This window comes from Vicugna pacos, chromosome 10 (genome assembly GCF_048564905.1).
Source record: "Vicugna pacos chromosome 10, VicPac4, whole genome shotgun sequence".
Classification (NCBI taxonomy): domain Eukaryota; kingdom Metazoa; phylum Chordata; class Mammalia; order Artiodactyla; family Camelidae; genus Vicugna; species Vicugna pacos.
The window spans coordinates 52,372,485-52,395,811 of record NC_132996.1 but is presented as its reverse complement, the minus strand read 5'-3'; the positions used below and the strand labels follow the sequence as shown (position 1 = coordinate 52,395,811).

The 23,327-nt window shown below is 38.5% G+C and overlaps 1 protein-coding gene and 1 long non-coding RNA gene across 6 annotated transcripts in view; one reads left to right on the top strand and one right to left on the bottom strand.

Moving 5' to 3' along the window:
- TRIM44 (tripartite motif containing 44) overlaps nt 1-23,327 on the bottom strand; it is a 97,116-nt gene that overhangs the window by 53,524 nt on the left and 20,265 nt on the right. For all 5 annotated transcript variants that reach the window (XR_012076670.1, XR_012076669.1, XR_012076667.1 and 2 more), the window contains exon 3: nt 4,326-4,565. Coding sequence is in view for 1 of the 5 variants with exons in the window: in XM_006216860.4 (XP_006216922.2) it covers nt 4,326-4,565 (240 nt within the window). In the remaining 4 variants the exon portion in view is untranslated. The remainder of the gene's footprint in view (nt 1-4,325; nt 4,566-23,327) is intronic.
- LOC140698764 (uncharacterized) lies at nt 1,447-22,950 on the top strand. Its single transcript, XR_012076671.1, has 2 exons — nt 1,447-1,500; nt 22,587-22,950. It is a non-coding gene; the product is annotated as an uncharacterized lncRNA (long non-coding RNA).

Below are 23,327 nucleotides of genomic sequence, written 5' to 3'. Positions count from 1 at the left end.
TCTCAAAATAAGACGAAAAAATCTGAATAGCTCTATGTTAAATTGAATTGGTTATCAAAAACCTTCTCATTAAGGAACTCCAGAACAGGTGGTTTTGCTGGTAAATTCTACCAAATATTTAAGGAAGAAATACACGAATCTTACATAAACTCCTCCAAAAAATAGATGAGGAGGAAATATTTCTCAGCTAGTTTTCTGAGGTCAGCATAATTCTAACACCAAAGCCTAACAATGACATAAAAATATAAATTTACAAATAAATATCCCTCATTGAACACAAACGTGAAAATCTTTACTGAAATATTAATGAATTGAACCCAGATAATAATAATGACTACCTGGGAGTTCATCGCAGGAACACAACACTGATTCAATCATATAAAGTCAACTGAAGTAATCAACCACATAACAGCATAGTGGAGAAATCTACACAGTCTTTTCAATAGCTATAGAAGAGACCTCTTATATGTACCACAGTCATTCAAATTATTGTTCCCCATATCCAATGTGTCATTTTTCTCTGGCAACTCCGACTTCAAGACTTTTTCTTTGTCCTTAGTTTTTAGAGGTTTGATTTTAAAGTCTCAGTATGGCTCTCTAGGTTTATCTCACTTGGGTTCATTCAGCTCCTTAAATCTGTAGGTTCATGTCTTTCAACCAAATTTCAGAAGTTTTGAGTCATTACTTCCTGAATTTTTTTAGCCTTACATTCCTTTTCCTCCCCTTACTGGACACAGGTGACATGTATGTTAGATCTTTCTTTATTGTCCCTGAGACTCAATTCAATTACTTCTCCATCTTTTTTCTAGGTTGTTCATATCAGATATGTATTGACCTGTCTTCAAAATTCACTAATTCTTTCCTTTGTCATTTCCAACAGTTGAATTATTTTTCAATTCTTTTTTCTTGGTTGTTCAGACTGGATCAGTATTCACTGATTCTGTCCTCTGCTATTTTCAATTTGCCACTGAGCGAGTCTAGTGAATTTTTCATGTCAGTCAATTGTATTTTTCAGTTCTAACATTTCATTTGGTCCTTCTTTATATTTTCTACTTCTTTGCTGAGTTTTTTTATTTCTTATTTGTTTCCAGAGTGTTTGTTATTGCTCACTGAAACATTTTTATTAGTGTCTTTAAAATCCTTGTCCTATAATTCCAAAATCTGTGTCATCCTGGTGTTGGCATCTACTGATTTTCTTTCTCATTAGAGTTGAGATTTCACTGGTTCTTGGTATAAAGAGTAGCTTTGGCCTATATCCTGGACATCGTAAGATCTGGTTCTGAGTTAAATCTATTCTAGCAGGTAGTCAACCTATTTGGGTTCAGTCCTAGATCACTTTTATGTCTTGCGGTTCAAATGTCAATTTAGTTTATAAAACTTCTGCAGTGTTCTTCTTTCTGGTCGCCCCCTCAGATGAAAGTATTCCATTCTATAGTCTCCATGGTGCTAGCTCAGGAGGAAGAGGGGTACCATCTCATCACTACAAAGCAAGAGGGGAAGGTAAGATTCCAGCCACTGACTCAGCTGGGGTGGGGCCCTGCCTAGTTACTGCAGAGGTGGGAAGGAGGTGTTAAAGCTCCACCTACAGTCGCCACAGAGGAGGGATACTATTCCCTGCCTATTACTGCAAGGGAGGGGTAGAAGCAGAGTTCCACCTTTAGGCTCCATGGGAGGTGGGCACCACTCACTATTGAGGGGGGCAGGGGAAAAGGCAGAAGTTAGACTTTTACCTAAAGGTTCCATGGAAGAAGAATGACAGCTCATTACTACAGGCAAGGCTATAAAATAAATTTTCACCCCCTGGCTCACTACTGCGGTATCAATTGGGGCTGGGAATGGGAGCAGCTTTATTCATGGTGTTGGCCACCAGATAGGCAGGTATGGTTAAATTTGTCTGTGCTCATTAGTGTTTCCAGCTTGTAGGGCACCAGGCCAGGATGTATAGGAAGCAAGAAACTGCCCTATCCTTCCAGGGAACTCACTGCTGTGTGGTTCCTCATAGCCCAAGGTCCTTGGACATGGTCAGTCTGCCATCTTTTCTCTGCTTTTAAGAGTCTTCTGGTAGGTGACTTAGTATTTTGTCCAGGAATTTTTGCTGCGATTAGTGGATCTTATTCAGAACCAGAAGGTGCAATTTGTTTTTAAACACATCAAAGATAAGATGCATTGAGGAGTAGAAGGTTAGAAAAATAGCTATGTATATAAAATGAATAGAGCACAGTAAAATGTTAATGGTAGAATCTTGGTGGAGGTATATGTGTATAATCTGTAAAAATCCTTTCAACTCTGCTATGTATTTGAAAATTTTCATAATAAAACATTGGGGGGATCTTTTGGTCAAATTAAAAATGCAGGTGATTTAAAAAAATCTATACCTTGTAAAAAGAAGAAAAGAATTCCTCTGTTGAGTGAAAGACAGGTACTAGAAATCTGCTCTAATCAATAAATTACCAGATTAGCTGGAACAAGAGAGAGGCCATGAGACAATAACTACTCTGTGTAAAAGCTCTAGCCAGCTGAAAGCTACTTCTCATTTTTCATAGCTTATTTTGTCCATTGCCTAGTCCTCAGGCCTTGTCATCTTTGCATCCCTAAGAGTAATTCCATCAGAGTTAACAAGCATAGTGCACTTGAGCTGCTGAAGTACTTAAAGGGCAGTTAATGTTGGGTAGGGACTAAATTCATTCTCTGAAATGAAAATAAAAGAGAGGGAGATCTCTCTTAAAATTAAATTTTTGTTTTTGAAAGAACAACCTAATCAATCCACAGAATACATGTGGGAGTTGCAATGTGAAGGGATCTGGGGACAGAGATACAGCAATGATCCTCTGAGTTAACTCTGGTTGAACTTTTTGTTAATTAAGGCACAAGGTGACCACCTGCGTACTGTGAAAGGTCTTAGGAATGCAAAGGTGTCTAGGACACCGATTCTCCTCATTCCTCCCACAGATACAAACAGAAGGTTTGGCATTCAGCATACAGTAGGGGAAAAGCACAGGCATGAGAAAAGGATGGATTAAATCCTGGCTCTCTTTTCTGCTAACTAGATGACACAGGTCAGTGTTTGCCGTCCTAGGCATCTCAACAGCCCATCTGTAAAATGGAGACAAAGAATGCTGAAATAAGGATTAAATGAAATGATAAACATAAAGTGCTCTCTTACCTATCTAGAAACATATTTAGGCACACACTTTCTTAATCCTGGGCAGGATGAAATGAAAAGAACAAGAGCTGTTCCATTCTTTTCACACGCTGATAAAAATTAATCCAGAACCCTGGATGAGTGAAGATGACTGTCCAGTGGTCTCTTACATTTCCTGTCAGGACGGCACAGACACTGCCTGCCTCCTGGCCATAGCTTGACCCTGCCGCTGGCTCGTTCAGTCTGTGGCTAGGCTCTCCTGGCCAAGGCAAAACTGTTAGTTAAGGCTGAGCTCACTGAGTCAGCAGCTGTCCTGGAAAGTTCACAGGACTCTCCTAGGTTTTCTTCTAGAAGGGCCTACCCTAAACCTATCTGGCATAATCTTGACCAGAATTTTCAACATAATGGTAGGAAACTTGATGAACAGTAGCCTCTCCTCAGTGGCTGAAATATAAATATTATATATATTTTTAAATGGCCACCTTAATTTTTTTTCTTAGAAATAGATTCTGAATGTTTGAGTATGTTGTTCAGCAAAATGTCTAAGACCCTTTCGTTCCTGTTACAAAATAACAATGAGTGTAGTGACTAAAATATGTACAGTGATTCAATACTTATCTAGTGTCTTTCATTCACACTTTTTTGATCCTTACAATGCCCTACCCCACATGCTCCTCTTAATCCAACAATTATGCCTCCAATTTACAGTTAGCTCCATATAAAAACCAGCCTGAGGCACCGTTTCACTATTCACAGAATCAGTCAAAAATCTTTTATTTTGGTCTGCTTTATGCTCCACTTCCTGACATTCTCATGCAGCCCAGTTCTCATCCCTTTGATGACTTTATCTATAGGCTCATTTCACAATTTGGGATCTGTCAATTGCCTTCTTCTCTGGCTCCGATTTCTGGCTTCCCCCAGTAACTGTGAACAGTATTTGCCCCACTGACTATACTCCTTTAAGTCATGGTGTACATATTTTGCCAGGCCTAGTTGCTGAGCACAGGCCCTAGCAGCTAATACTTCCATACTGGTTTACACACTGGTCTAAACACGTATGCCCTAAGATTTCAATCCGTTCATGTTTAGAAACCAAAATAGGGAATTTCCAGAGTTGACAAACACAGCAATCAGTGTCTTCCTGTTTCTCCTGCTACTAATCATTTAAGGCATTTTCTTTTACCTCTGCCTTTGGCTCAGCTGATTCATTGGAGGTATCAAGTTGTTCCTTGGCTTGGGCCATCTGAGTCATCAACCTATCCATATGGGATTGGATGTCTGCCAGTATCTCAGTCACATGAGCCGTGGCCATTGCTTCCTGGATATCCACTAGATGAAGGGCTTTCTGCTCCTCATCAGCAATCACTTTTTGAACTTTCTTAAACTCCTGCTGTATAAACACCTTCATCTGGTCCCGGGTTACCTGGAGAACACAGACAAGTAAGAATAAGTTGAACACAAAAAGAAATGGAAAGGTAGAGCTGTTACTATAAGTGTTAGGCAGCCCTGAGCAAAATACAAACAACCATGGGTCCTATCTGATCTTGAAGTTCTGGAAATATCCTCTGAATATTGTTCCTAATTTTTTTTATATATTTCTTGCTAATCGTTTTGACTTTTTCACTCTTTAGTAAATCCTTATCCTTCCTTTTTACTTTTTCTTTTGTTTATTTTTATACCAGTAATACATGATTACTTTTTAAAAATTTAATAGCTGAGTATATATCATAAAAAATGAAATTCCTTTTCTTTCTCCATCCCAATACCATTTTTCTCCTCAGAAGGTAATTACTATTAATAGTTTGATACATGTCCTTCCAGTCATTGTTCTATTTTAATTATATACATATATAGGCATACCTTGGAGACACCGTGGGTTCTGTTCTAGATCACCATAATAAAGTATCATAATAAAGAGAGTCATACAAGTTTTTTGGTTTCCCAGTGCATACAAAGGTTATGTTTACACTGTACTGCAGTCTATTAAATATGCAACAGCATTATGTCTAAAAAAACAATGTACATACCTTAATTAAAAATACTTCATTGCTAAAAAATGCTAACCATCACCTGAGCCTTAAGCAAGTCATAATCTTTCTGCAGTGGTAACATCAAGATCATTGATCACAGATCAACATAATATATGTGCTGCCAAAGTGAGCATGATAACAAATATAATAATAATGAAAAAATTTGAAAAATATTGTGAGAATTACAAAATGTGACACAGAGAAACGAAGTGTTGGAAGAATAGCACTGCTTAACACAGAGTTGCCACAAACCTTCAATTTGTAAAAAACACAGTATCTGTGAAGTGCAATAAAACAAGGTATACCTGTATGTATGTAGACAATTATATTGTTTTTATGTAAATAGATCATGGTGAACATACGGTTGTGTCTTGCTTTTCTACTAAAAAAATGTTAGTATCTACAGATCAATTTCATTCTTGTATTATTTTTAACGTTTGTATGATATGGATATATATAGGTATGTACCTTTAGACAGATAAAAGGATAAATGTATCTGTTAAATATTTCTCTTCTTAATGGAAATACAGGATATTTCTAAATTTTTGCTTTCATAAACAACACAGCAATGAGCATCATGGCCATACCTCTTAATATTTGCATATGAATTTCTTTAGAGACCTCTGGAGTCACTGAGTCAATTTATATATATTCTAAAAGTACTGATTAACACTGTAAAACTGCCCTCCAAAAAAGATGCACCATTTACGTTTCCACAACAATGTGTGAAAGTAAGCCTTTTCCGACACCTTCACCAATCTTGGATAATATCAAGCCTTTAAATGTTTATTTTCTGATGGGTGAAAATACATTGTTTTATCTTGCAATAACTGTGTAGACTACATAAAATATGACTCTCGGCTGTATTTGGCTAGGGCATAAAGCAAGTAAAGTAAGGAACTACCCAAATAAGAACCTCTAAACTCTCCATTTTGCCAGTAGCTACACTTCTTGATGTTTCCTCACAACCATGTTTATTTTATGAGTATTTTTAAACAGCTATGCATGTTGGGTAGCTGAGGTAGGAAACAGGGAAAAGGAAGAACAGTAGACAAAAGGAGGAAAGCCAGTAGAGAATTTTAGAGCTGAAAGAGAAAGCAATTGTCTTTTAAGTGAACCCCTTTCTTTTACAGATAAGCAAAGAGACTTAGCTTCTAACTCGTAGGAGACATAGAGTTCTCCAATCTTCTTGCTCCCAGTCTATGGCTCTGTACACTTTAATAGTCTGTCAGAAGGTTAGGTCAAACTGGGAAAACTTAAAAAAGAAGACTGAGAAAGACTATAGGAGAGGGGAAGATAAGGCCATTTTTATTGGCCTCTTAAAAATTGAAAGAGGCTTGATAGTTTCAGTAGCTATTGTAACAATGCCATAAAAACGTCAATGCAAAATAAGGCCTGTATGACATGTTCACACATCAAGTGACTAAGTGGCACAAGCCCTCAGGAATTCATATACTCTTTGCAGGTACTCCCCCTGGTGCTAGAGAAAAGGGGAGGGGGAGTGTTAAATGTTATTAATGACTCTGCAAGTTCTTTATCAGATTGAGAACTGTGATTTGCGTTTATTTATATAATTTCTTTTTATTTTTAGTGTATATATTTCAAGGCTGTTATGCTTCATGGTGATTATTTATCAGTGGATCTCTACCTTTGAAATAAATTAGGACTTACAAGAACTAGGACCTTCTCTACTTCTCTTAGAGACTAAACCTAGGAAGTTTTGGCTAAGGGATGAACTTTTCTGAATGCCTGAGAAAATCTCTTCCAGGTGACTAAAATGGAGAACATAATAAGAACCGACTCTCAGCCTGTCTGACTAGACATCACGTACAAATGTGATTTGAAGTTAGGAAGCTGACACTACAGTCAGGAAAGGTGGGGACCCCACTGCAGTAGGTTAATAAACCATGGTTTTCTAAAAATCTCTACTCTCCTTTGCTTTACACAGGTTTTTCAACCTTTATTTTGTGCAGTTTATTTTTATACAGATCAGGCCACAAATGAGAAGTGAAAGTAGAGTAATTTACTCTGTAAAAGCTTTATGCCTTCTTCTCACTCCTGCTCCCTACTAGTCAACAAACAGGCATTCTCCAACCTAGTTCAAAATGGTAAGAATCAACTTCTGGGTCTTGGTATTCATTTAAATTCAGAGCCCAAAGGAGAGACTCCTGGAAGATTGGGCAAGTGGTAGGTTGAGTACTCTGGAGGAAGAACTCCTAACAATAGCAGGAATGAAACAGCTTTCCATACTCCCTTTCAGGTTTCACTTCCCCTCCTCCTCATCAAAACTCCATTCTGCTATAAACTTCAGAGTTCTCCAGGAGCAGGAGACTCTTCACATCAGCAGCTGCTAGCTGGGAGCCACTGACTTAACTTTTGAGTAGACTTCTTAGGACTTCTTCAGCCTCTATCCTACAGCTCCCGAAAGGCTGGATGTATCACAGAATGATAAAACTGGTGATGTAAAATAGTTCTTTTTTATAAGATCTACTAGTAATTGTCAAATCTTGTCAAACCCATATAACTTCCCTTCCCTAAGCAGAGACTTAATGTAGAACCCCAACGTAAAATAGAGCCAAAAGTAAATCTACTCTGGTTAAAAGACAAATCTCCCCTTCCTCTTTGATGCACCTCCTAGGGCATTGGTAGCGCTCCCCAGGAAAATCTCACCTGGGTCCTCTACACAAATGAAACCAAAAAAAGAGTTTGCTTCCTTTGGTCAACTGACTGGCCCCTAAGTTGTTAAAGCTTTAAAGCCCTAGGTTACAAGCGAGTTGATATACCTTTGTTATAGTTGCATTAGGGTAAAAAGCTGCTATTACTTAAACATAGTATTTTACTAAAATTACTTAAACACAGTATTGTGATTTTTTAAAATACACACTTATTTGTGAATGGTGAGAACTAACTAGTAAACATCCGATTTTTCTTATTAGAGCTGAGTCCAACTTTACAGATGAAAAAAAAAAAAAAAGGCCCCAGAGAGATGCAGTAGTAAAGTCCCGTTTAGAAACCAACTTTCCTCCGGCCCAGTCCAGTCCAGTGTACATTTGCCTGCTTCAGGTTCTTTAAATTTGTTTCTTTTTAACTGATATTTTTCTTCAGTTAACAGGTTGCTTCTGTTGTTATCCTCACTAGGATGTGATTTCCCTCCAAGCGAATCTTGGAATAAAGGGTGTACATGTGAAGAGTTAAGTACTTTCTAGACATTCTTATAGTTAACATTTCTAAGCTAGGGCTGACCCAAGAGGCATGCAGACTGGCACTTTACACATACATAATTAAACATACTAAACTTGGAATTAAGAGCTTGTACTTAAAAACACCACCATTCAATGTGTTTGACATAGGCTGAAGCCCTTAACTCCCAGCTAGCTGGCCTGCAGGAAACCAAGATTTTATTCACTTTTCTATTACAGGCAGATTATACAAACAACAAGCATACTAGCTAGAAAGCATGATGGCTTAAGAAAAATTTGTTCCAGAAAAGTGTTAATGAGATGAACTGAGAAAGATGGAACAGGGTCAGGAGCAGGAAGCTACACAAAAGAAAAGAATTCATGTCCACACTGATTGAAGCCTTCAGGGATACTTGTTCTTTTAGCCAAATTTCCGGCAAGTAACTTTAAAGAAGCCCGTTCCAAAAGTGACTAAACAAAACTGTAGACTGCATGACGTAGAGATGAAGACTCTAAATCCCTCCCCCAAAGGTCAAAAAGTCCATTTTCACTCCCCTTTCTCTCTTCTGAATGGCCACTATTCTAAAAGAGAAGAGTAAAAAGGCAGGAAATGAAACTTTTTGAATATTGTAATCTGTCCTCACTCCCACAGCACAGCACCCTCTCAGCATGCCAGTGTCCATGGAGACTTTCAGGTAGGGAATCTCAAAGTTAAGGCCTCTGTATAGCCTGCAGAATTTACTCTGGCATTTTACTCCAAGAAAACTCCTTGCAAACCTCTGCCAGGCTGCAGTGAGGGCAAGCAAGGCAAGAGCTTTGTCAACAAGGAGGACAGAGTCCTTTTTCAGTGGATCGCTGGATCTCCCATTTCCTGTATTTTTTGTGTATGAGTGGAATAGCCACTATTTGTGAATAAGATAACTGTCCACTCCCAAGGCTTGTAAAATTATCTAGTAGCCTAGAAACATACCAGACAAGAATTATAAACTACATTCTATTACCAACACACTGAGTGATGTCAAACATTTTCCTGATAACCTGGTGAGAAGCCTGAATTGCTTGGATTTTTCAGTGGGGTATCAAGAAGGGTAGAGAAAAGACTATTAAAATGAACATTTAATCTCTTCCCTAAACCAGTTTTCTCATCTTCATCAGAAGCCTCTAGACAAAAGCAGTCATTTGTATCCTCTTTATCTCCTTTCTCATTTTGTTAATAGATTGCCATGGGATCTCTACCTCAGTTATTCCTCAGTTACTTCAAATATCCACTCAATGAAGTAATAATGATATTTACTGCTGCTGTTATTATTTCTATTATAAAAGACGGTAAGAAATACACCAAAATATTGGAGAGTGGTTATCTCTGAGTGCTGGAATTAAGAGTACTTTTCTTTTTTTTTACTTTCCAGGCCAAATTTTCTATAGTAATGTGTAACACTTATTTTTTTCTTGAACAGTAATTTTTTAAAAGAAATATGGTTCAAAGAAAAAGTTAAGGTGTCAATAAGACATTAGCAAATCGAATCCAACAATGTATAAAAAGAATTACATACCATGATCAAGTGGGATTTATTCTGGGCATGCAAGGCTGGTTCAACATTTGAAAATCAGTTCCTATAATCTGATCACATCAATAGGCTACAGAAGAAAAATCACATGATCATATCAACAGATGCATATAAACCACCTGACAAAATCTGACAACCATTTATGATAAAAATTCTCAGCAAATTAGGAATAGAGGAGAACTTTCTCAACTTCATTTAAAAAAATGTACAAAAAATCTACAGCTAACGTAATACTTAATGATGAGAAACCAGATTTTTCCTACTAAGACCAAGAACAAGGCAACATTTCCTCCCACCACTCCTTTTCAACATCATACTGGGAGTCCTAGCTAATGCAACAGAAAAAAAAGAAAGAAAGAAAAGATTTACAGATTGAGAAGGTAGAAATAAAGCTGCCTTTGTTCACAAATGACATGATTATCTATGCAAAAAATCCAAAAGAACCGTCAAAAAACTCCTGGAACTAATAAGTAATTATAATAAGGTTGCCAGATACAATGCTAATATATAAAAGTCAATCAATTTCCTATATACCATCAACAAACAAGTTTGAATTTAAAAACACAGTATCATTTACATTAGCACTCCAAAAATGAAATACTTAGGTAGAAACCTAACAAATTATGTGTAAAATCTATATGAGGAAAATTATCATGAAAGAAATCAAAGCAGAAAAAAATGTAAAGGTTGTTCCATGTCCATAGATAGGAAGACTAAATATTGTCAAGATGTCAGTTCTTTCAAACTTGATTTATAGATTCAATGCAATACTCATCAAAATCCCAATAAGTTATTTTGTGGATATTAACGAACTAATTCTAAAGTTTATATGGAGAGAGGCAAAAGACCCATAATAGTCAATGCAATATTGAAGGAGGAGAACAAAATTGGAACACCGACACTACTCAACTTCAAGACTTACTATAATGCTACAGTAATCCAGAGTGTGGTACTGGTGAACAAACAAATAAATATATCAGTGGACAGAACAGAGAGCCCATAAATAGATTCATGTAAATGTAGTCAGTTAATCCTGAACAAAGGAGCACAAGCAATACAATGGAGAAAACACAGTCTTCTCAACAAATGGTGCTGAAACAACTGGACGGATGCAAAAAAATGACACTAGCCATGGATCTTACATCTTTCACAAAAATTAACTCAAAATGGATTATAGACCTAAACGTAAAATGCAAAACCATAAAATTCCTAGATCACATAGGAGGACATCTAGATGACCCTGGGAGTGGTGACAAGTTTTTAGATACAATTCCAAAGGCACTATCCATGAAAGAAATAATTGATAAGCTGAACTTCATTAAAAGCTTGTTCTCTGAGAAAGACCCTGTTAAGAGAATGCAAAGGCAAGACTCAGACTGGGAGAAAACATTTATAAAAACACACCTGATAAAGGACTGTTACCAACATATACAAAGAACTCTTAAAACTCAACAATAAGAAAACAACATGATTAAAAAAAGAGCCAATAACGTGAACAGGTATCTCACCAAAGAAGATATACAGATGATAAATAATCGTAGGAAAGATGCTTAACATGATACATCAGTAGGGAAATGCAAATTAAAACAACACTGAGATCCCACTACACACCTATTAGAATGGCCAAAATCTGAACTATGTAAACTCCAAATGCTGATGAGGATGCAGAGCAAGAGGAACTCTGATTCACTGCTGATGAGAATGCAAAATGGTACTGCCACTATGGAAGACAGTTTGGCAATTTCTCACAAAACTAAATATACTCTTACCATGCAATCCAGCAATTATGCTCCTTGGTATTTACCCAAAAGAGCTGAAAACTTATGTCCACACAAAAACCTACACATGGATGTTTACAGCTTTATTCACAATTGCCAAAACTTGGAAGCAACCAAGATGTCTTTAAGCAGATGAGTGGATAAATAAACTTTCATACATTCAGACAATGGATTATTATTCAATGTTTAAAAAAAGTGTTTAAAGAATTCAGTCTGAAAAGGCTATACACTATGATTCCAACTATACGACACTCTGGAAAAGGCTGTGGAGACAGTAGAAGATCAGTGGATGTCAGAGGTTTGGGGAGAGAAGGACAAACAGGTAGAATACAGAAGATTCTCCAGGCTGTGAAAATACTCTGTATGATATGATAATAGCAGATAACATGTCACTATACATTTTCCCAAATCCACAGAATGTATAACACCAAGAGTGAACTCTAATGCAAACTATGGACTGTGGGTGATGATGAGTCAATGTAGGTTCATTGATTGTAAAAAAAAAATGTACCATTCTGGTGTGGTAAATTGACGGTGAAGTATGTGGAAGGAGAGGGTATATGGGAACTATTTCTTGTTCAGTTTTGCTGTAAATCTGAAACTATTCTAAAAATAAAGTTTATTTTTAAAAATCAATACAATTGAAACAGAAAACTAAATAGCCACTGGAATGGAGCCAAGAGAAGGTCTAGGGGTGAGGTGAGCATCCAAAGGGCTAGGCAGGATAATTCTTCTGCTTAAACCTTGGTCCCAAACATGTCAACATTTTATTCTCTGTCTTCCCAATTAATACCAGACCCTTCCTTCCTAACCTGATTCCCCTTTTCTACAACAAATCAAAGGTTTTTCAAGTCCTTTTCAACTAAAGCCCATTAAAATAATGGCTGCCACAACATCTAGGCACTTAGAGCACATGCTGCTGTTCCGCTATGGGACTCTCAGTCATCCTCAGAAGAGCGCCTCAGAAGAGCAAAATGCTGAAAAATGTCTAACTAGTTGGTCCAGTGAGTGACCTTAAGTGTAAAGTCATCCACTTTTGAGAAATACCAGGTTCATCAATGACAAACCGACATCATCAAAATATAACAGAGACAGCTGCCTCGGGACCTTGTATAACCATGGCAGTACCAACCCTCATGATACTGCTCTGATCATAAAGCAGGAGATGGAGTTAGGAGCAAGGCTGGGTGAAACAGAAGGCATGCTTAACTTTGGCCTAGCTTCTGTCACTGGACATTCTCTTGCCTTTTATTCTGTGACAAAGACAGGATTTTATGAATAATGATAATGAAAATATTAAGAGCTACCATATGCAGGCAGCGTCCCATGTGTTTCTGATTTATTTCTCAGGTAGGCAACAATATTTTCATTTTGTGTTAGGGGAACTGAAGCCCACAATGGTGACAACACGTAAACAGTGTTATGCAGCAGGTAAGCTATGGGGCAAAGATTCACCTTGGATCAACCTCTGACAACCACTCAATATAGTAACCTCCTTCTGAAAAGAAAAATGAGCCTCTGAGAACGAGGATTTAGACCACTGGAAAGCAACCTGGCACAGATGAGAGTACTCGGAATGGGAAGTCAGAGACCCTGGATGTTAGTCAGACCTGTCTTCCAGAATCAACCAGCTGTGTGACTTTGGACAAGTCACTGAATCTCTCAGGGCCTCAGGCTCCTAAGCTACTAAAAATGAAAAGCCAAACTCAGTCTCCCGTTGATCTCTAATACGATACAGCTGCACAAATTTTACACTCTTGGAGCTAATTCACTAACCCAAGTTAGCTTCTAATCACATTTGTTGTGAAAACAAGATCAGATATCAGGGGACCAGGAATCTGAGCTAGAAGTTGTTAAGGTGACACAGTCAAAATAAGAAGTAAAAAAGAATGCAGAACCCCCCTTTTCCTTTGGCAATGCTGCCCTATCAAGAGATTATCATCTCTCCTACCTTTAACCAGGGTTTATTTAGAAAGTCACATAAAACCTGCTGCCCAGTCTCCTCTAGCACCAGGAGTCCACTAGTCCCCAACTCCATCTGCCCTCACTGCTGATCTGTCTGTATCATTTAGCACTGCTGATGCCCCCAGTCTTCTCTCCTCCCATGGTTTCTGTGACCCTGGACTTCTCTGGCTTTCTGTTTATCAGCTTCATCTCTGCAATTTTACACAGTCTCCAGGTGATTGTGATTGAGAAACCCCAAGGGTTTTCAACCTCAACACTACTGACATTTGGAGTTCATAGCTCTTTGTTGTGAAGGGAAATGGCCTTTGCATTGTAAAATATGTAGCAGCAGCCCTGGCCTCTATGTAGTAGATGAGAGTAGCATTGCTCCCTCACTCCCAATTGTGACAACCGCAGTCTCCAGACATTGTTAAATGTCCTCTGGGGGCAAAATCACCTTCTCTCTAAACTCTCCTCCTTAGCAACTTCATCCCATCTTTGCAATTCAACTACCGCCCCCACAGAGATGGCTGCTAAGCCTGGATTTTCTCTCTAGGTCTCCAGTCCCACAGTTCCTTTTGATGTGTATCCCCACCTGGACACTTTTCTATTACTTACAGCATCAAGCCTCAAACTGAATCCTCTCCCTTCACCTCATCATTGTCATTGCTACTATTTGGAGCACTTACATATTAGGCAATATTCTAAGCACTTTATATGTGTTACTTCAGTTAATCATCACGATACCATGAGGTGGCAATTATCATTATATCAATTTTATAGGTGAAAAATTGAGATACAGTCGGGTAAGAAGCTTGTCCAAATTCACATACATAGTAGGTGGCAGAGTTAGAATTTGAACCCACATAGTTTGACTACATAGTTTGCCTTGTAACCACACTGTTCTTTCATATCTACCCTTAAGACCTTGTCCTGTTCCCCTTTCTTCCTCAACGATATCACGGTTTAGACAACCACCCAGGCTCTAAACTCCGGAGTTGTTTTATTTTCTCCACCAGATAATAGGTCTCTTGACTTATTATCTGGAGGAGAAATTATGACATCTTTGCTTAGGGTCCTGCACATACGGCAGTCAATACATTGTGACTGAGTGTCAGAAGCCGTCCCACATCTGCCTCTCTGCCACAATCTGCCTGGGGAGGTCTGCCCTGTATCTATGAACACCCCTTCCTGTATCCCCTTCCCACTACTTTCCACTAAGCAACTGTACCCATTCTCTAGACCCAAATGCTCCATTTAAGCTCCACCTGCCCCTTCACCTAGACCTTTTAACCCAGCCCCACTCACCTTGCACTAGTAGCTTGCTGAAGCAAAATTCCAAGTCACAAAGAGCTTCTGAGTAATTTGAAGAAACTATTTAGGATTCTGATGTGACCTCCAACTTGTCCTAGGCTAGCATTTTCTCCTTTCTCATCTCCACTTGGGCCTGAATCCCCAGCTTTCTAATGTTGACTTCAAAACCCACCCTTGGCCCTTTCAGACTTAGTAACTAAACATACCCTCAGGCTCTCTCCCCCTTGGTGTTCAGACCTCAGATTTGCCTTAGACAGTCTCTCGCTTGGCTTGAAGCTTTGACTCTCAGAATCACAGTCTCTTAGACAGGAACCCAGATGTCAGTCAGGACACTGCAGCCCTCCTCTATCTGTCAGAGTGCTTCTCCTGAGACTGTACCTTTTGGTACTCGAGCCTAAGTACTGTACTGTTTGTTCTCCACCAGCTCCATGAGTATGACCCTGCAATATGCTTCTTCTGAATTTCCTCCCTTTCATGGTTTTCCCTCCCTTACATACAAACGTAAGTACACATGTATACACACACACACACACACACACACACACAGAGCATTAAAGGCTCATTACTAAAAACATAATATGACTGTTCCCATTTTACAGATGAAGCTGAAGGCTCAGACAAATCAAGTCACAGAGGTGATGAGCACCAGTATATGGACTCAGGTTATCTGGCTCTGAAGTCTGCGCTCTTTCATCATAACAGGAAAGGAAAGCATGGCACACTCAATCTTTTTCCCCTGGAAGTCTAAACAAACTCTATGTTGGTATATTCTTCCAAACCCATCTTCTATAAGCAAAAAGTTAGTAACTTCCTACAGCTATTAATAATTCCATATAGCAATCATAGAAAGGCAATTTACTGCATTAGCCCTGTGGCCTTGGAACAAGTCATTAAGCCTCTTGAATATTTGTTTCTTCATTTGTAAAATGGGGATTATAATGTCTAACTAATAGATTGAGTTAGGAATTAAGGCAATATCATCAAATCTATTTCACCTGCTCAATAAGTAAACAAAAGCCATTCAACAAAGGGATGGATGGTCATTAACTGGAACACTGGGTTGAATGAAGCTCTCTACACAACTGTAGAGACCTGATGGATTCTGCCCTTTGGCTAAATGCAGAGTCAATCAGGGGAGAGGCCTGGTTTTCAAATTTTACATTCATATATACATACAGGCATCTATATAAACCTGGTTGACTGAGAGTTGCATTCTGTAGCTTTAGCCTTAAGACATCAAAAAAGAAAAAACCCACATTTTCCCTCGAGCAAACCCAAGTTTTGAACTAAGAGGAAATGGGGAAAGGGGGGATAAGAAAGAAGGAGGCCCTTAAAGTCTTTTTATCACTATTATTACAGTAAAGTTTTGTATCTAGATATCCAGGCTTCTAAATTAAATGTCAAATACAATCCTGCACTGGAAATGCGAAGCGTGGCTGCTATGGGGGAGTCCTGACAGCTCCACTCCCTTCTTCACATTGGCCACGTAATAAGCCCTTCAAGCTTTGGCAGAGAGTACATTATCAAGCTCCTGTCAGTGCAGAGGAGCTGGAGTAGGGGGAGAAGGACATCACAATGTGTTAATTTTATTAAGCCATTTAAAGCTCGATCCCTTTGATTTCTAACAATGCTCTAGCCCACCAGGCAGCTCAGAGACCGTGTCCACCCAGGTTTTTAAATGCCTAGAGTCAATTGTTACAGTGCTTCAATTAGGAGCTCTGGGGCTCCACTGGGAAGAAAACAGATAAAGGGTAAAGCCGCAGGGGAAGGGAGAAAGGGAAGTAGAAAGGGAACCAGAATCTCAGTGGTGTTTACTTTAAAGTGAGGCTACATCTCCCAATGTCTCTCTTAAATGCCACACGTAATTTCTTTTGTGACTTTTAATTTCTTTAGTTTTCTTCTAATTTGGCACCAGGCAGTTTTGCTAACTAGAGAGTTTTCTCCATAACAATAAACATAATTGCTTCTATGAATTGATTTCTTGTTTCTATTGGGAATATATGGACACACAGTTGCACACTCCCCAAGGCAGATATATTTGCCTTGACTTGAATGAGCAACAGAGCTACACTGAACCAACACCGGCAAGGCAGCCAGGCAAGGCCCACAGTCAGAGCCACACAGCAACGTCAAGGGGTCTCAACTATGGAGATATAACTCAACTTATTTGCTTGTCATCATCACTCAAAGAGGTAGCCATGACCCTTTAAAAATTGCAATCCATAAGGGTCACTGATCCTGGAAGTATTAACTGATCAAAGTGCAGAACTGAGTTAGTTATAAACAGGTGGCTTATTTTTCTCCACCAGGATTGGAAGGTCTCTTGAACTCTTGGAGACAGGTGAGCGGAGATGGGTGAGGAGGGAAACTGCGCCCATGTACCCTTGCCCCTCTGCTGGAAACAGTGGTGGTTCTCAGGACCAGGAGAAAGCTAGTAGCAGCCACCATTTACAGGATGTTGTACTAAGCATTTTAAATGGACTATCTCACTTAATTTTCCTAACAATTCAGTGAAGTATGTACTGTTATCATCTATTTTGCAGCTGAAAAAACAAAAAAAAAAAACCCTGAAAAATGGAAAGGTTAAGAACAAGACTTGCCCATGACTTATTAGTTATCAACTCTGGAGGGGATGTGTCTCAGTGCAATTTGCTACCAGTTGGAGCTTTTAATAACTGTAAAATACTTCCTCTCCCTGACAGAGGTTAACATTAGATTTCTGATCCGCATTCCTATCCAGAAGAGGAAAGGAGAAAGAAAAAAGACTATTCACTATGACAATTCAAGTAAAGGGCTAAAAAAAGTGATTCAGACAGTAATCTCTCTCTCAACAGCTTTATTGAGACATAATATGTATTATTCAATTCACCCACTGAAAGTATACAATTCAGTGGTTTTAGTATACTCAGAGTTGTGTGATCATCATCACAATCAACAGAATATTTTCGTCACCACAAAAAGAAATTTCATATCCTTTAGTAGTCACTGCCCCTCAATCCTCCATCTCCCTCAGCCCCAAGCAACAGATCTATTTTCTTTCTCTAAAAATTTGCCTTTTCTGGACATTTCATATAAATGGAATCATGCAACACTTGGTCTTTTGTGAATAACTTCTTTCACTCAGCATGACGCTTCTGAGGGTCACCCTTGTTGCAGCATGTATCAGTGGTTCACTTCTTTTCAGTGCCAAACAGTACTCCACTTTACACATATATACCACGTTTCATTTATCCACACGTTGTTGTTTCCACATTCTAGCTAGCGTGAATAATGCTGCTATGAACACTGGTGTGTTTTCATTTTATTGGTGTTTTCATTTCTCTTGGGTATACACCAAGAATGGAATTGTTGGATGATATGGCAACTCTACATTTAACCTTCTGAGGAACTGCCAGATTGTTTTCCAAAGTGACTACACCATTTTATATTCCTCCTAGAAATGTATGAGGGTTCCAATTTTTCCATATCCTTGTCAAATGGACAAAACTACTCTTTATGGGAAAACTACAGAGCTGTAGTACTAAAAGCTGTCAACCTTCTCCAGCTCTGCTGAAATTGCCTGGGTGACCTTGGGCAAGAACCTTTACTCTGGTGTCCTCATATATATATATACACACATACATACATACAATGGAATACCACTCAGCCATAAAAAAAGAACAAAATAATGCCATCTGCAGCAACATGTATGAACCCGGAGATTGTCATACTAAGTGAAGTAAGCCAGAAAGAGAAAGAAAAATACCACATGATATCATTTATATGTGAAATCTAAAAAAAAATGAGACAAATGAATTTATCTACAAAACAGAAAGAGACTCACAAAGAAAACCAACTTGTGGTTACCAGTGGGGAAGGAGAGTGGAGACATAAATTGGGAGTCTGGAATTTGCAGATACTAACTACTATATATAAAATAGATAAACAGCAAGGTAGGTCCTATGGTATAGCACAGGGAATTATATTCAATACCTTGTAACAGCCTATAATGAAAAAGAATATGAAAAGGAATTTATATATATAAATAACTGAATTACTATGCTGCACACCAGAAATTAACACAACATTGCAAATCAACTATATTTCAATTAAAAAAAAGAAGGGTATGAGGAGAAAATAGTTAGCAAAGATAACAGTCATACTGCTAGGGATGACGGGCTCTATGTATAAGTATCTACTCATCCATGGGTTCAACAATAGTGTTAAAGTAGGACAAATCTGAAGTTAAGTCCTGGTCCCATCGCTTACTAGGAAGTTATTTAACCCCCTTAGTCTTGGACTGCCTATCCATAAAATAGGGCAAATAATATTTCTTTTCCTATGGTTGTTGTAATAGATAATGCATAGCTATTACTATGTGCCAGGTACCATGCTAGAAGGGCTTGAGAATACAGAGATAAACACAATTCACGCTTTCCAAGATTACTACTTAACAACTTCTTTTTTAAAATGCAAAGTGAAGAAATAGGTCAATAATTCTAATAACCCTCCAACCAAAGGAATACTTTTGAATGAATCAGCTTGACAACTGAGGCATCTCAATTCTCTGTTTCAGTCGGCTGAATACTTTTATCTTAGGGCAGGGCAAGGACGAGCACGAGACCTGACTTGATTCTGGTGAGTAACAGGACACTAACACCAAGAATTCAAGTTAGGTTTTGCTTATATCCATTACTATTTGTACATGTAAAACCTATCATTTTAACAACAGTCTGATTAGCCCAGGAGTGAAGAACTGGGCTGTGTTCCATGTCAGTGATATCAGCTATTAAAAAGGACTGTAAAATTCTCTTGCAGTTACCAAATGCTATGTAAATGCTAAATAAAAATAAAATAGGAAAACAATTCTCAGTTCTGTTTAACTGATTTCATGTTGCTAGACATTCTTTAGTTTCACGCTTCAGTAGGAATATCTTTAGAGATTGGAGAAAAGAAGAAGGAAAAGAGCCTGATTATGTTCTAGACAGCCTTAGCATGATTAGATCCCACTCCAGTCAGACAGAAAAATGTGAGCCACGTGGCTCAAGTTTAAGATGCTTTTTTTTGAGAATCACTTCTTATTAAATTAGTATGAATTCAAGATACACAAATGTGGTTTTAACTGTTTTGTTTCAAGCACACTAGCGATAGTAAACAGTGAATGGTGCATCTTAGATGGAAAGAAAAGCAATCAATACATAATAGGAAAGTGGTTACTATTAACTGCATAATAACAGGTTAGTGTGAGCTTAGCTTGTTATGCTTTTGGTTCAATGCTTCCTGGGAGCCTGGGCAGGGGGAAGGAAGGGAAGGGAATCGATGTGTTTTCTAAGTTTCAGTTTCCTCTGGGTAAACTATGAAAGATAACTGCATAGTCACTACAAAGGAAAGCTGTAAAGAACTCAGATGCATTAAATTTCCTAAAAATCCAGGTCCAGACATATACACATGTACACACCTCAGTTAACTACATCTTTTAACTTCCCTAAAATCTAGTACAAATGTAAGAAATCTAGAGACTAAAATCTTGCTTTGTGCAACAGATGTTTCTGAAAAGTATGGCTGAACAAAAGAGTTTGCAAACTGGATCATGTCAGACATACTAGGATTATTTAATAGACCACTTTCAACTAAACAAAATAAAGAGTGTTATTAAAAATAATCTCCTTCCACTGTATACAAGTTCTAGACCCCTGGAGGTCTGTACCCTTTAAAGCAGGGCTCACCACAGCAGCATGCAAGCACACAATCCCATCTGGACTTGTGCCTTATTTGCCAGCCACCACTGGCTCTCATACGTGTCCTCAGGCTCAGCCCTAGTGGCTGGAATTTGCTGTCTCCTGCTGTCCCTCTGGTTTTAGAACTCAGCCTACTCCTGGACCATGGCATGGGCTTTGATCATCCTAATTCCTGACCAGGACTCCTTTCCCCCTTTTTTTTTTTTTTGGCTTTGCTACTTCTCTGTTGGACATAACCTTTAAAGGAATCCTTCCACTCAGGCAGCCGGAACTGATGACTCAGTTTACCTCCCTTTACCCCTCCGTACTCTTCCTTTGCTACCTCAGCTCAACTGATCTGTTTTCTAAGCCTAGACTTCTATGCATTTCATTTTTTTCAAGGTTGAAATCATTTGGACTTACTTACAAGAGCTCTTTTGGCTATTTGCTGAAAGGAATGAAAAAACCCAAAAACACAAGAGGGCAGGAAAACAGCACAGTTCCTAGCCCCCCTCCCCCAGGCCCACCGAGTCAGCAACGCTGGGAGGCGGCCCAGGACTGCATTTTCACAAGTCCTCTAGGTGATCTGCATGCACACTGAAGTTTAAGAACCACCAAGCTGAAGAAAAGAGGGTGTCTGACAAATATTTTGGACAAAATGAGGCATGTCATTAAAGAAGTCCGTATTACTGATAAAATGTTTAAGAATATTGAAGATATTCTGTGTAATAAAACCACAGCTATAGTAAAATTTTTGTAAAATACCTTAGAAGTACATTTCCATATGAAAAACTGTTTAGAAGTTACATGCCAAACTTTTAATAGTGGTTAACTTAGGGAAATTCATTTTAGTTTTCCTCTATGGATATCCGTATCTTTAATCTATAAGCATATATTATTTTATAATTTTGAAAAATGGTTAATCTAAGCATCTTCCACCCCTCTCCAGCAAAATTGAGAGGTAAAAATTAACTCAGTCCCCCGCAGACCTCAGTGTCTGGACTAATCAAGCTTTGCGAGGCTTTAGGGAATTCTAGAGGAAGTGAGGCAGAGACAGTGTTCAGTGCTCCATGAGTCAATCAGTGCTTCTATGTAAAGCTGCTGTGCCAGGAAGTGACAGGTCATAAAGCCTGAGAGATTCTGCCCTTCTTAAATAGGCCAACTTAAAAAGGGGATGATGGGGTTGGAAGGGAAAACAGAACAGACTAAAAACTTATAGGTTCTTTTGGAAGACACCAATTTATTTCTGGGAAGCTTTTCCTTGCTGCAGAAATTATGTATTTAATTAGCCCTTTTTTTCACCCCCTCTGTGATCTGGCAATCATTCTGCAATTATGTTGGTCCTTCTTCAAGCTGGCTCCAGGTAAAAATTCCATACACAAATGGTAGACTAAAAAGTGGCTTGAAAATAAAATAGATTGGTGGAAAATTAAACACGGTGAGATAAAGATAAGATAAAAGAAAAGTAAGTGTGTATAAACATATCCAAGGTGAAGTGTGGCCTTAGTGAATATCCTTTAGCTTATGATAGACCATGGGAAAATCTTGAGGCTTCCACAGGTTGCTCTCCTGGGACCACTCAATTCTTTCACCTCTGGCAAGTTTCCCATCAGAAGTACTATACAAAGGATCCCAAAGCACTTTACTCGTATCATCATTACACACAGAAGCCACTCAGTGTGATTTGTACACATCCTCTCACTCTTCACTGTCTATAAGCATGTGGGTGTGGCAGAAAGAGAAAAAACAGGATAGCTGTTGTCCCAGAAACCAGAGAAACTCGGTTAAAAAAAAAAACAACTTTGTTGTCTTTAATAATTAATTAGTTCGTCCTCACTAAAGGAAAACTACTTTGGTATAAATAGTTTTGAGGGGGGAAAGGGGTCTTTCTACTTTGAAAATTGGTAAAGGTTACCCCAATTTTTTCCTCTCAAGGTACTTCCTTACCTCTGGGACCGTAACTACACCATAAGACAAGCGATATTACCAACGTCCCAATACTTTCAATGCTGTATGAAGAGAAAATTATTGTGTAGACTGGTAACTGCAGCCGCCTTTTGAAGAGCCTGTCATTGTCTGTGGCTCTGCCTCATTCAGTGTTTCGGATTAGAAGACGGAGGCACAATGTGATTATACGGCAGAAAAGAGATGAAGCCCAGTGCTCGCAGCATCATATAAAAGAGCACAGGCACTGCAGTCAGAATTTGAATCTCAGCTCTAAATTGTACTCTACTGGGGACAACAGGCCCTACCTCTCTGAGCCTCAGTGTTTTTATCAATAAAATGAGAATAAAAGCTATTTACAAGGTTACTGCAATGATCACAAGTATGTAAGAAGAGAGGGGGAACAGGAGGTAGTGCTTAATGGGTACAGTTTCAGTTTGGGATGATGGAAAACGTTCTCTGGAGAGAGATGGTGGTGATGTACAACAATGTGAATGTACTTAAGGTCACTCAACTATACACTTAAAAATGGTTGAAATGGTAAACTTCATTAAGTATATTTTACAACAAATTTTTTAAAAAGGCATGTAAGGTTCTTAGCACAGTGCCTGGCTCTTGGTAGGTGCTCAAGAAATGCTAGTCTTATTTCTCTCATAAAAATCTTTAAATTAAAAAAAAAACCCAACACAAAAAGCCAAACAAAATCATGCTCCTTTCCATATTTAACTGTGA